Here is a 12899-nt window from a genome sequence, read left to right as displayed (position 1 = left end):
AACTGGGCGCCCGTTAGGTGGGCTATAGCCCAGTTAAAACGAAGTCAAACATCACTTTTTGACATGAAGCACGTTTTGTCTAGGTTGGTAGCCCTGAATCGCTATTGTTAGAGATTATTTGACAGCTGAAAACTCAGCCCACCTAGTGAAAGTCTTTCACTAACTGGGCTATGAGCTTAGTGCAACGAGCGAAAGTTGACTGTATATATATACTAGCTGTCCCGGCAAACGTCGTACTGCCTGCCTACTGTGTTTTTTGACGTACAGCTCCCATAGGGACGTCTCCCGCAAAGTCAGCTGTATGGGAGCCCCCCGTTCCAGAGACCGGAGAGGTCCCGCACCAAGCTAAGAACCTTCCCCGGCCCCACAAATACTCACATACAAAATTTCACACCGTTCGGTCCAGTAGTTTTCGAATCCATAGCGGTCAGACAGACAGACAGACAGACAGACAGACAGACAGACAGACAGACAGACGGAAATTCATTTTTATATAGATAGATATACTAGCTGTCCCGGCAAACGTCGTTCTGCCTGCCTACTGTGTTTTTTGACATGCAGCTCCATAGGGACGTCCCGGCGAAGACATCTGTATGGGAGTCCCCCGTTCCAGAGACCGGAGAGGTCTCACACCAAGCTAAGAACCTTCCCCGGCCCCAACAGTACCCACATACAAAATTTCACACCGATCGGTCCAGTAGTTTTCGAATCCATAGCGGTCAGACAGACAGACAGACAGACAGACAGACAGAAATTCATTTTTATATATATAGATATATATATATATATATATATATATATATATATATATATATATATATATATATATATATATATATATATATATATATATATATATATAAATGATGTTCTTTCTCAAAGAGAAGGTGTTTTTAAAAAGAGTTCACAAACAAGACTAACTTTATTTCCCTTTTCCGAATCTATAGAAACCTACCTAACGCTCCATTATTCCTGTGTCAGCAAATTCCACGATCAGGTGGTAGTCGAAGTCCAAGTCTTCGATGTGCCCTGTCAGCTGGTTAGGTGCAAACGGTCCGTCACCGTCCGTCGTCGGCGGTGGCGCAAGTCGCACGAGTGCTTACGTCAGCACGCCCGTGTAGGTGATGGTCCCGGTCTCAGCTTGCAGGTTACATGTGGCGTCGGCGTCCGAGGGGATTTTTCTTTAACTTATATATATATATATATATATATATATATATATATATATATATATATATATATATATATATATATATATATATATATATATATATATATATATATATATATATATATATATATATATATATATATATATATATATATATATATATAATAGATAGATAGATAGGGTGCGAGCACCGGTTTTGGCCAGTCTAAGGGAGATCATTTTTATAAAAATAACCAATAATCCAATGAAAACTACCAATGTGTTACATGAAAGGTTTCGATCTATATTCTATTAGAAAAATGCATAAATCAAGCTAATACTTGATTTTTGTATTAAAAGTGGCACTGGCCAAAATAGAAGCCTTGCCGCAGTTTTGGCCATATTCTAAGCTTTGGTTTCTATTTTGGCCAATCACGTGTATTTCTTATGGGAGTGGCCAAATTAGAAGCACCCTGGCCAAAATAGATATATGGGAGCTGATTTTTCAAGGAAATTTATTTTTTTCTTCGAGTTTTCAATCAAAATGTATGGTTTACACAGCTGCATTCGTATTATTATATTAGAATCTTCTAGTAAAAAATAAGTTTATGCCAATTTAGATCGTTACAGGCTGAATACCGCACTATGGCCAAAACTCCGGGCTGGCCAAAACTGAAGCTTCTACCCTATATATAGATTGACTAGGTACAGATAAACTAATTTCATGTCACGCTTAGCATCGCACTTGCTTATATATACTTCAACAGATACCTTTCATCCATCCCTCCGTAATAGTAGAATAGGAATAGGAGAACAATAATAGAGAATGGCTTTCCTGTAAAACTGACCAAACTGATCATAGCAAAGATGGTCGACATAAAAGTCCAAGATGAACTATTTTTTCAGCAACGCCCTGGAAGGTGTAAAATAACGAGCCGGACTCACCAATAAAAAAAAACATCAATAAAATATAATAGTGATTTCATTATTGGTAATTATAAAGTTTGTGCAAATCAGGTGAAAACTGGAATACTACAGAATTGTGTGCAATAGTAACCATTTCTATTGACCTTAAACACATGTTGAATAAATAGGCGAAAAAAATGTTAAATTCACTTAACAGTTAAAGAGTGTATCGAAATTAAAGTTTACGCACACATGACAGAACGCTTAGTGCATATTATTTGTTTTTTTTTTTTGACGACGAAAATTATAAAAGTTTTATAAAACTCAATACGTGGGCTAATAATAATACTACTTTTGCAAAATACAGCGAACAAAGGTGATATTATTAATAGACAAGTCTTACAATTTAGAAAATCACATAGATGATTTATAAGTCGTTGCGAGCAAGACTATTTTTAAATGTCCTTTCAGCATTTCGATACAATTATTATTATTAGCTTTATTAGGAAGATCTTCAGCACGAGGCTGGTTCATTTCCTGCGATTCGATACAATCCTTATAAATGTTTACCGAGACGTATATTTATACCATGCACGGTAGAGCATGCTGGGTAACGTACACGAGAAATTCTGTTGTGATGATTTCCGTTAAGTGCTAATTGATACTGTACGTCGTAGATGCTGCCCAGCTTTCCAATTCCAAGCCACAGATACGCAGACAAAATACGGAATGATTCCGGAGATGAACTATTACTGCAAAATTCCCCTTCTGCTTTTCTATGACTAATAGTACAAGCCGCATTTTGGAAAACAAGTTCACCACCGTAAACCACTTGAGCTCGTCTTTACGGTCTACAAAATCAATATCATCAAAGCACTAATTTCCCATCTGACGATGAAATATGCTTTGAAGAGAGAAAAGACTTGAGCTAAATGTCTAGAGGTAGATTGACTTTAATGGAGACGGAAACCGTATGACTGTGCTAACTGTGGAACGTGAACTTAGAATCACGTACCGCAAGGCCACACAAGCTTGAGCTCTAGACCGACCAGGGAAACTCAGTGATAATCAATCAACGAGACCGACGAGAGGTATTTCGGGTAAACTTTGAGGAGCTGAACTTTACGTATAGGCACTAGTCAGATAATTAATAGAAAAAGCAATGCTGGGCATTTTGCTGTTTATTGGATTTCTGTCGGTTGGAGAAAGTAATGGACAGTATACTGGGCAGGCATATGACCCACAAAGCTACTACAGAAAGGTGTCGAGCAACTATAACACAGGATTTACAGGATGGAACAGGTAAATAGTTTCTGAAGTGCCAACGAATAGAAGAAAGTCTCAAGCATTACAACGTATTCAGTGTAGTGTGGATGTACTGTATAAGGTATCAGTTTTTTGGTCAGTCATCTACATATTGTATCCTTATTCCCGTGTTTCATGGGAACGACACAGCAGTTCCATGTCTTGGCACTCCGCTTCTTCCGGGTGGCGGATCTGCTGTTTCTAACGTTCCACGTTCTGCCGGGTTCATTGCTGCAGCATTACTGCTCATGCTGCCTTCTTCCTGCCTTTCCACGTACCTGATGATGCTCTCGGCTGGGTCGTTGATGGCTACCTTTACTGTTCCCCAGCAGCACTCGCCCACGTCTGCAACGTTTGTCTCGTGATTCTGTTCGTATACTGAGGTGAAATCTGGTGGCTTCAGTCACTCTAGGTTGTATCGTAGCGGTCGCCGGTACTGTATGTACATTGTTGATGACGGAAAATTTTGGGCGCAGTTTGACCAAACTAGGTAATATTCGGTGTCGTTAGCGCCACGATAGGTAATGTCGTCAATAAGATGGGAGAAGTACCGCCCGCCAATGATCGTGATTGGTTTGCGATTCCGTCTGTTGTGGTGATCTCCAGTTGTAGAAAATAGAATGAATAACAAAATACAACAAACCGAAATTGACCAACGTTTTGTAGATGCTGCCTTGAGTACCTGCACGTTATCCATCACGGCCAAAACTGCACTTGGAAGTTGCGGTGATGGATTTGCTACACCTTCCTCGTGATGGCGAAGTTGGGGTAAGAACTAAAGATGTGAGAGTGCTTCCGGGCCCCCATTTTGTATAGGAGCTAATGAAGTTTCTAATGTTCACGCAGGAAAATGATCAGCAGAAAAGGATAAAGGACAATTAATTCCGAAACATATGCTGTATTTGTTCAGTGTTAGTAGGCTTTTCAATAAATTTACTTTAAAAATTCTAATTACAGATGTAAAATGAATTCACTTTGGTTTTGTATGAGAACTTATTGGACACGGTGTATATGAGTATGACCAATTCTTCCAGGAATTTTGCTGTGATTCAATCATTATTATTATTATCTCTATTATCGAGATTTGCAGCCAGGGAATGGTTAATCTCCGTGATTGAATCATGAGTTCCTCCAGAGATTCAAGAATTCATGTAGGGAATCCACCAGACATATCTTCGTGGAGTTGTCCTGGGATATCTTTCGCGGTTCTTTCAGTGATTGTTCCAGTGCTGTTTTCGCGATTTCCTTCAGAAATTTCTTTAGAGATCCTTTAAGGCATTCCTTAAGGGATTTCTGCAGGGATTTCTCCATATATTCCTTAAAGAATTCCGCTAGAGATTACTCCAATAATTCCATTTGGAATTATTCGAATTATTTCTGCCAAGATTTCTGCAGGAATTTCTTCCAGAAAACTTTACTAGAGATTGTTCAAAAATTAATCCAGAATTGCTTCAACATTTTGAACAGAAAAACCTTAAGATGTCCATCCAATTATTCCTTCAATACTTTTTATCCAGGGATTCCAAAAGAAATTCTTCCAGGATTTTGCTAAGAAAGCTGTCCTGAGATTCCCTAAGGTTTGCTTCCGGGATTCCTCATGGGGTTTCTTCTGAACTTCCTCCAAGAATTCCTCGAGGGATTCGCCCGAAATTTCGTTCTTTTAGAAACAAATTTCGAGATTATCTTAAAAATATCTTAAAGAACTCTTCTTGGGATTTCTTTAGTAATTCCTCCTCGAATTCTTTCAGAAACTTCTCCTGGAATTGATCCAAGAAATCCTCCAGGAACTGTTTAGAGATTGCCTTAGGAATTCCTTTTGGGATGGATTCCGAGATGCCTCGTGGAGTTTCTTCGGAAACTGCTACAGGGATTTGCTCCAAGAGTTCCTCTACGTACTCATTTTAAGGATTCCTTCAGGATTTCTTCAAAAAATCCAGCGACTTCTACAGTACTTCTTCCTAGAATTCCTTCAGAAATTGAACCTTGGATTTCTTCAGGAATTCCTCCAGAAATTGTTTCTCCCAAAATTTCTTTAGGGAATCCAGAGATTCCTTCAGGATTTCTACCAGGGTTTGCTCCAGGGAATCATCCAGGTATTTTTGCAATAAATCCACCAGGGATTTCTCCTGGATTTCCTCCAGGGGATTCTCCAGGTATTATTGCAGGAATTCCATTAGGAATTCCTCTACGGATTTCTCTAAGAATTCATCTAGGAATTGTTCCGGAAGTTCTTCCAGGGGTCCCTCCCAGAATTTCTCTAGCGATTCCACCAGGAATTTCTTCAGGGATACTTCACGAAATTCTCCATTTATTCCTTCACAAATTACTCCAGGGATTTCTTCAAGAAGTCCTCCTGCAATTCCTGTAGGTAGCAGGTGTAGGGATTCCCCCAGAAATTTCTTCATGGATTTCGCCAGGAATTTCTAAAGGAATTATGCCAGAAATTTGTCCAGAAGTTCATCTAGAGACTCCTCTAGGAATTGTTTCAGGGATTTCTCCAGGAATTCTTCTAGGGATTCTTCCATCCAGGAATACGTCCAGAATGTTTTCCACAAATTTTTCTAGGAATTCCTACCGGGATCCCTCAAGCAATTTCGTCAGAAATTTCTCCAGGGATTCTTCCCATAATTGCTCTAATGATTCCTCCAGCGATTCATCCAGGGATTCCTCCAGGTATACTTTATGAAATCCCTCCAGGAATCCCTACAGGGTTTGCTCCAGGCATACTTGCTGGAATTCCTCTGAGAATTTCTCCAGGAATTCTTTCAGGGATTTCTCTAGACCTTAAGGAATTCCTCTAGAGATTCCACCTGGGATACCTCCAGGGATTCTTCCTGAAATTTCTGGTGATTCTTCAAGAAAATCCTCCAGGATTTTCTCCAAAGAATTTCTACAGGCATATCTCCAGGAATTTCTCCAGGGGCTTCTTTAGGGAATCCCCTAGGGATTACTCTAGCAATTCCTCCAGGAACTGATTTAGAAATATATCCAGGCATTCCACCTGAAGTCCTTCCAGGGAATTCCTCCGAGAATACCTCCAGTAATTACCCCAAGTATTTCTTCAGGAATTTTTCCAGAAATTGATTCAGGTTTAGAAGTTCCTACAGCAATTCCTCCAGGAATTTCTCCAGAAGTTCCTGCTGAGGTTCCTTCAGAAATTTCTTCAGGGATTCCTCCCAGAATTCCTCTAGGGAATCCTCCGGGGATTCAATCAGAATTTCTATCAGAGTTTGCTCCAGGATGTCATCCAGGTATTTCTGCGAGTCCTCCAGGAATTCCTCCTGAATTTCCTCCAGGTATTCATGCAAGATTTTCTTTAGGCATTCCTCCACGGATTTATCCAGGGAATTCTCTAGGAATTGCTCCGGAAATTCTTCCCTCCTAGAATTTCTCAAGAGATTCCACCAGGATTTTTTTCAGGGATACATCCAGGATATCCTCCAATTATTCCTTTAGAAATTCTTCCAATTCCTCTATCGATTTCTCCAGGAATTCCTCCAGTTATCTCTACTCCCTTATACTCTGAGTAGAAAAAGACCGAGATAACCTTAAAATCATTATTGTATAAATTATTGGAGGATTTTTTGAAAGTATAGGGTCTGGGACCATTTGGGCAGGAGCACCTATTTTGGGCACTTGCTGCTAGAACTCAGTCAAATTCAAACCGTTTGACTTGAATTTCTGAACATGGCTAAATACTGTGCCTATCTAATCGTGTCTCAAAAATCAAGTCAATCAGTTAAAAATTGACTAAGTTATACCAGAAAGTGCCCAAAATAGGTGCTCCTGCCCAAATGGTCCCAGACCCTATACTTTCAAAAAATCCTCCAATAATTTATACAATAATGATTTTAAGGTTATCTCGGTCTTTTTCTACTCAGAGTATAAGGGAGTAGAGATCAAAGAGGATAATGAAATGATAGATATGATAGCATTCGCTAAGTTGCGAACAAGTATGAATTTTTTTTTATAGAAGGTGAAATTAGGCAAGTAGGCCATGTATTGAACGAATACATCGAATGCGTAAAACTTCTGCCGTACAACCTGTTGGTAGTTCATATTATGGCGCCAGCACCAAACCGATAGCGACGTTTTGACTAGCGACACTTTTCGACTAGCGACACTTTTTTTCAGTACCGGGTGTAGTGCGCTGTGTGCGTTCAATGATGCACTATCATATACGTCACTTCCGATGTGTGTTGTAAACAACCCAAAATTAGCAAAAACAAATTTCCCAAAAAAAGTTTTTCGATTCTCAATCGAATCCATAATACCACCTTACCAAGCCAGTCTTGGAGCATATCAAGGCATTAAGACATTAAGAAGACATGTTCAAAAAATCTTCGGACAGGTATCCATTATGTTCTACACTGAACGAAACCCCCCGCCCAAGATCGACTGAGAGGCGATACGATCACGCCCCTTAACGACATTCGGTCGGAAACCGTATGGTCTACCGACCGAATGATGTCATCTTAAAACCGGATGACAGTGATATGAAAACAGAAGGTCGACCATATGACCGAGCAACTTTGTTTTTTAGCGATTGATAACAATAATGTCACCGCTATCTGTCTCAAAAATTATGTGCTTTAGTGGAAAGGTACTCTTTGCGGGTACTCTTTTCAAAAACATATGACATGTCCTGGATAGAACATGCGAAGCAATATCGTCAACGTCCCGGGTGTGACGATTAAGGAACTTGTTACGCTATCGATGACTAAATTCGGTGCATCTGTGTGGCCTTCGCTCTGCAACTAATATTCATTCACATAGCGTGCGTCGACTCATACGCGAATAAGATGATCGTCATCCGCTTTTTAGGATGATTGCCGTATGACTGATTCGTCATTCGAATACACGATTTTGGTAATTTGGACTGGATGGTCGGACAAATCAGTCGATTTCGGGATGGGGTTTTCGTTCAGTGTACTGGAGGAAATTTTTGAAGGAAATTATGAAAAAACAATCTTGATTAGTCCATAAAAGAGCTCATAATTTCCAAAAGAGTTCATTGATTCTATAGTTGTGTGGATGTAAACAAAAAATATTATAGGCTCCAGAAGAAACAATGCACGAGTAAAGAAAACCATTGATCTTTCAGAAATCGGCCACCGCTACCAGCACCTGATTTGTGTAGAATAGGCAAGGTTTTATTCCAACATAATGTACAAAATACAATAGGGTGAGTGCTGAAAAGTGAAGTAATGCTTTGAGAACATAATGTTCTTATTTTCAATTTCATCGTGTTAGGGGTGGTGGGGATAAAGTGGACAGGGTACAGTTTCATTGGGCTGGCGGATTCTGGAGGAAAGCCTATCTGTTGATTCCATAGCGACCGTTTTAGTTATTTTAGTGATCCATTCCAGGCACAATCCATACGCACAGATTTATACGCAACGCAACGGTATCCCCAGTGACCAATGGCAACAAACGGCTAGGTCGACCTACTACAACCCATACTATCTTCAACAATTGTACGGAAATTCGTACTCGCAACAAGCACAATCCGGATGGACTCCGTATTTGTCCGGATCGCAAGGATACTACAACAGTAAAGATCGCAGCGACGGCTATGGCTATGAATATCCACTTCAAAGACAAAGCTATAACTTGCCGTATTACCAGTCGCAGAACTACGTAGGAAACCCCTTGTACGATGGAGCAGGATACGGTCCACGATGGTTTAATGATATTGGCGGCTTCGGTGGTAGAAGGTAAGACGATTCAACTGTGAAACAACAAAGCTTCATCCGATACTAAAACCTATCGAATTTCGTTATTGTAGGCAGGACACTCGATGGTATGGAGGAGCTTCCCGACGGAATGGATTAGCTAGAACCACGCCAAAGCCACCCAAAACCACCACTACGACGACTGAGGCACCAACGAGGAAAAATGTGCCCAGAAAGAGCAAGTTGTTCGTACCAAATGTGTGGGGATAATAACTTGTTTCAATGCTGGCACTATGGATAGATTCGGATAAATAAAACGTTTATTAAACTATAATTCATTTGATGTTTCATCTGTAGAAATTCGTTCTTTCTTCTGTTATAGTCTTTAGCGTGCGCAGCTTTTTCTTTTTTCTCACTCACTCTCGTAAATAAACACGAGAAAGAAACAGATGAAAGAGGGGGCGCTTTGCCCCCTCTTTTATCTCGCTCTTTGATGCTGCGCACGCAAGTGGTCATAATTCATACTTATTTCAATTTGGAATTGGTTCAATAGGATAAATTATGTATTTCGGACAGGTTGAGGACAACGTGAGAAAAATATCGCTTATCTTTCTTAATAGAATCCAATTGATTATTTTGCAAAGTTATAGGGGTAGGCGGGGCAATATGGAAACCCTAAGGTTTTTACCAATTTTACCTGGCAAGATGTCGTAAAAGTTGCCTTTTTTGATACATGTTACCTTTTAAAGTTAGCTGCTGTATACAGCTATTGAACATGACTACAAAAGATTAATTATTTATTTATTTCAAAAAACGTTTCGAAAAATGTTAACTTTTCATGGCCGTCGTTAGGTATGTGGGGCAGAATGGACACCACAAGACGTTTTTGAATTCTGTATGTATGTACCGTATCATTGATCAGCGGGATAACATTGATCGGCTTGTCCGACCTCATGAAATGTTCAAACAAGCATTTTACATTGAATCAGTTTTTGCTATCGAATGGTATATGGGCAACTTTCGCTGAGACCGGCCCACTATTTACACCTTGTCTTCAAAAATGGTTAAGGTGCCGATTTTCTGAAAGCCCTCGCTAAAAAAGAAAGAAAAATGCATTTGGTTACTCAAATTGATGGACCCCCCGTTAGTTAGAGCCACGACAATTTTTGCAGACCCCTAGATTTTGGTCAAATGGTGGCTCATTTAAACCGTTATAACCCGAAAGTTTCTCCAGAAACCACCTCAAAACGAACTGTTGTTGAAAAGAAGAAAAATAGAGCTACCATTTACAATAGTAAAAAGTTGGGTCGGCCATATTGAATTTGGCCGCCATCTTGGATTTTTATACCAAAACATTTTTTTCGCCATGAGGGCAACCACCGATTTTCAAAATTTTTGTATCAATCGAAAGCTGAGCCATTTATACTCCTCCTCTCTCCTCTTCTTGGCGTAACGTCCTCTTTGGGACAAAGCCTGCTTCTCAGTTTAGTGTTCTATGAGCACTTCCACAGATTTTAACTGAGAGCTTCCTCTGCCAATGACCATTTTGCATGTGTATATCGTGTGGCAGGCACGAAGATACTCTATGCCATTTATACATAACATATAAAAAAATTAGAGATGTCTTATTTCCCTATCAAAAGTTATCTGTAGTTTTGTAAATTACGTTTTCTCCATATATTTCCATGCGCACCGGCAACGACATGCAACAGCATCCGAGTTTACACCTGCATGTATACACAAAGGCGCGTTCCGCAAAATTTGGCCAAATCAGAGGTTTGTTTCCGTTTTTGACTATTTTTCAATGATGTGGGCATTGCTTTCATAACTTTTATACTGTGTTGAAAAGCTTAAACCTTCAGCTTTCCATTCGTGGACTCAGAATTTAAATTCATGTTCGTAAACACTGCGAAATAACGCTGCATTTATGTAAACGGCCGGCACTGGGCCCAGTGCGCAAAAGTGGCATTATTTACAAAACGGCAGATAACTTTTGAAAGAAGAAAGACATCTCTAATTTTTTGATATGTTGCGTATAAATGTCTCAGCTTTCAATTGATGCAAAGATTTTGAAAATCGGTGGTTGCCCTCATGGTGTAAAAAAAGTTTTGGTATAAAAATCCAAGTTGGTGGCCAAATTCAATATGGCCGACCCAACTTTTTATTATTGTAAATCAAGCATAACTTTTCAATCCGACGTAAGTCGAAAATGTAAACAAATCCGGGTTTACTGCTGCATGCATGATTCATAAAGCAAATTGAAGATTCCACAACACTGTTTGATGATTTATTGCTTAATTTGTTTAACTAAGCATATTTTTCGAAACGACGTATCTAACTATTTTGATGTTTACAACTTTACTGATAGATACACCGTTTTGATATATGAGAAAACCAAACGACGTATCTAGCCAAAATCAAAAGTATTTAACAGATACACCAAACTGGCACCATACAAATGCGACGTATCTGGCATGACGTATCTCGAACCAACCCGGTGTATGTGTATTTTTGTCAAAATTCATTGTGAAAATAATATGGAATGAGTAGGTTTTATTCCTTACCTAGTGCGTGCAATATCCCTGGTGATGTTAAGCACGAAAAAACTTAGTGAAATGGTCGTCAACATTGACCATGAATTTACTCAGATCAGTGAAAAAGTTAGATACGTCGATTTGAAAAATTATGCTTGAAATAGTAACTCTATCTTTCCTCTTTTCAACAACAATTCGTTTTGAGATAGTTTTTGGAGAAACTTTTGAGTTATAACGATTTAAATGAGCCACCATTTGACCAAAATCGAGGGGTCTGCAAAAATTGTTGTGGCTCAAACTAACGGGGGGTCCATCAATTTGAGTAACCAAATGCATTTTTCTTACTTTTTTAGCGAGGGCTTCCAGAAAATCGGCACCTTAAACATTTTTGAAGACAAGGTGTAAATAGTGGGCCGGTCTCAGCGAGAGTTACCCATATTGTAATCTGCTATCAGTTAGCTATTAAAATACATGGAATTTATGAAAATTGAATTTCATAAACATTGCAATAAATTGATTTTTCCATAACTGTGTTTCGTAACGCAATGAGATACATTGTCCAACATTCATGGTTGGCGTGAATACTAGATATAATTGAAAATGCTCTTTTTCAATGAAATATACGATTTATTTAAAGTAGGCTATCAATTCCCTAAGCCATTGCCTACCTTTAGGCGTTATTCGGAGGATTTTAATCCTAAAATAATTCAAAAAGTACCTACATAACTTGTAAGAATTTGAACAACATATTCGAAATCAGCGATCCCGAATTTAGTAAGCAAGGGTGTTTTTAACACACACGAACATTGATCACTGACATGATCAATGTTACCCCAAATCAACAAATTCTAAAATTAGATTAAAAAGCATACTTATAATACTTTTTCGAGTAGCTTAACACATACTCAGAGGGCCAGTACTTGTTTAAAAAATATAAAACATGTAACGTTTACTTTTACAAGAGAATTAATCAAGAAAGATCGAAAATTCTGATCAATGTTACTAGGATGACTAGGTATCTATGGAAAACATTAAGAAATCACATAGCTTCTATTGGAAAATCACATAACTTCGCAAAATCTATGTGATTTTTTAATGGAAATGAACATGAAAACAGTTCATGTAAAAATCAGATAGAAACATGCAAAAACTTTTTTCAGTGTAAGAATGGCAAGAAATCGACAATGGCCTAACTGGCTCGTTCGATTTCTTTTCGTCGGTTCTCTTTCGATAATAACTTGATTGAAGCAAGTTATGCAATCTAAAAGAAAGTCTTGGATGCAGACATAAACAGCACTCCTGTAGTTGCAAGACTACAGAAAACGCTTG

The 12899-nt window shown here is 38.9% G+C and overlaps 1 protein-coding gene across 1 annotated transcript; it reads left to right on the top strand.

The window, feature by feature from the left end:
* Positions 1 to 3001: 3001 nt before the first annotated feature.
* Positions 3002 to 9353, top strand: LOC115266957 (uncharacterized). Its single transcript, XM_062847915.1, has 3 exons — positions 3002 to 3358; positions 8632 to 9078; positions 9150 to 9353. The coding sequence occupies exons 1-3, from the start codon at positions 3219 to 3221 to the stop codon at positions 9304 to 9306; spliced, it is 744 nt and encodes a 247-aa protein (XP_062703899.1). The 5' UTR covers positions 3002 to 3218; the 3' UTR covers positions 9307 to 9353.
* The last annotated feature ends 3546 nt before the right edge of the window (positions 9354 to 12899 follow it).

This window comes from Aedes albopictus, chromosome 2 (assembly GCF_035046485.1).
Source record: "Aedes albopictus strain Foshan chromosome 2, AalbF5, whole genome shotgun sequence".
Classification (NCBI taxonomy): Eukaryota; Metazoa; Arthropoda; class Insecta; order Diptera; family Culicidae; genus Aedes; species Aedes albopictus.
This window is presented reverse-complemented; position numbering and strand designations above follow the sequence as displayed.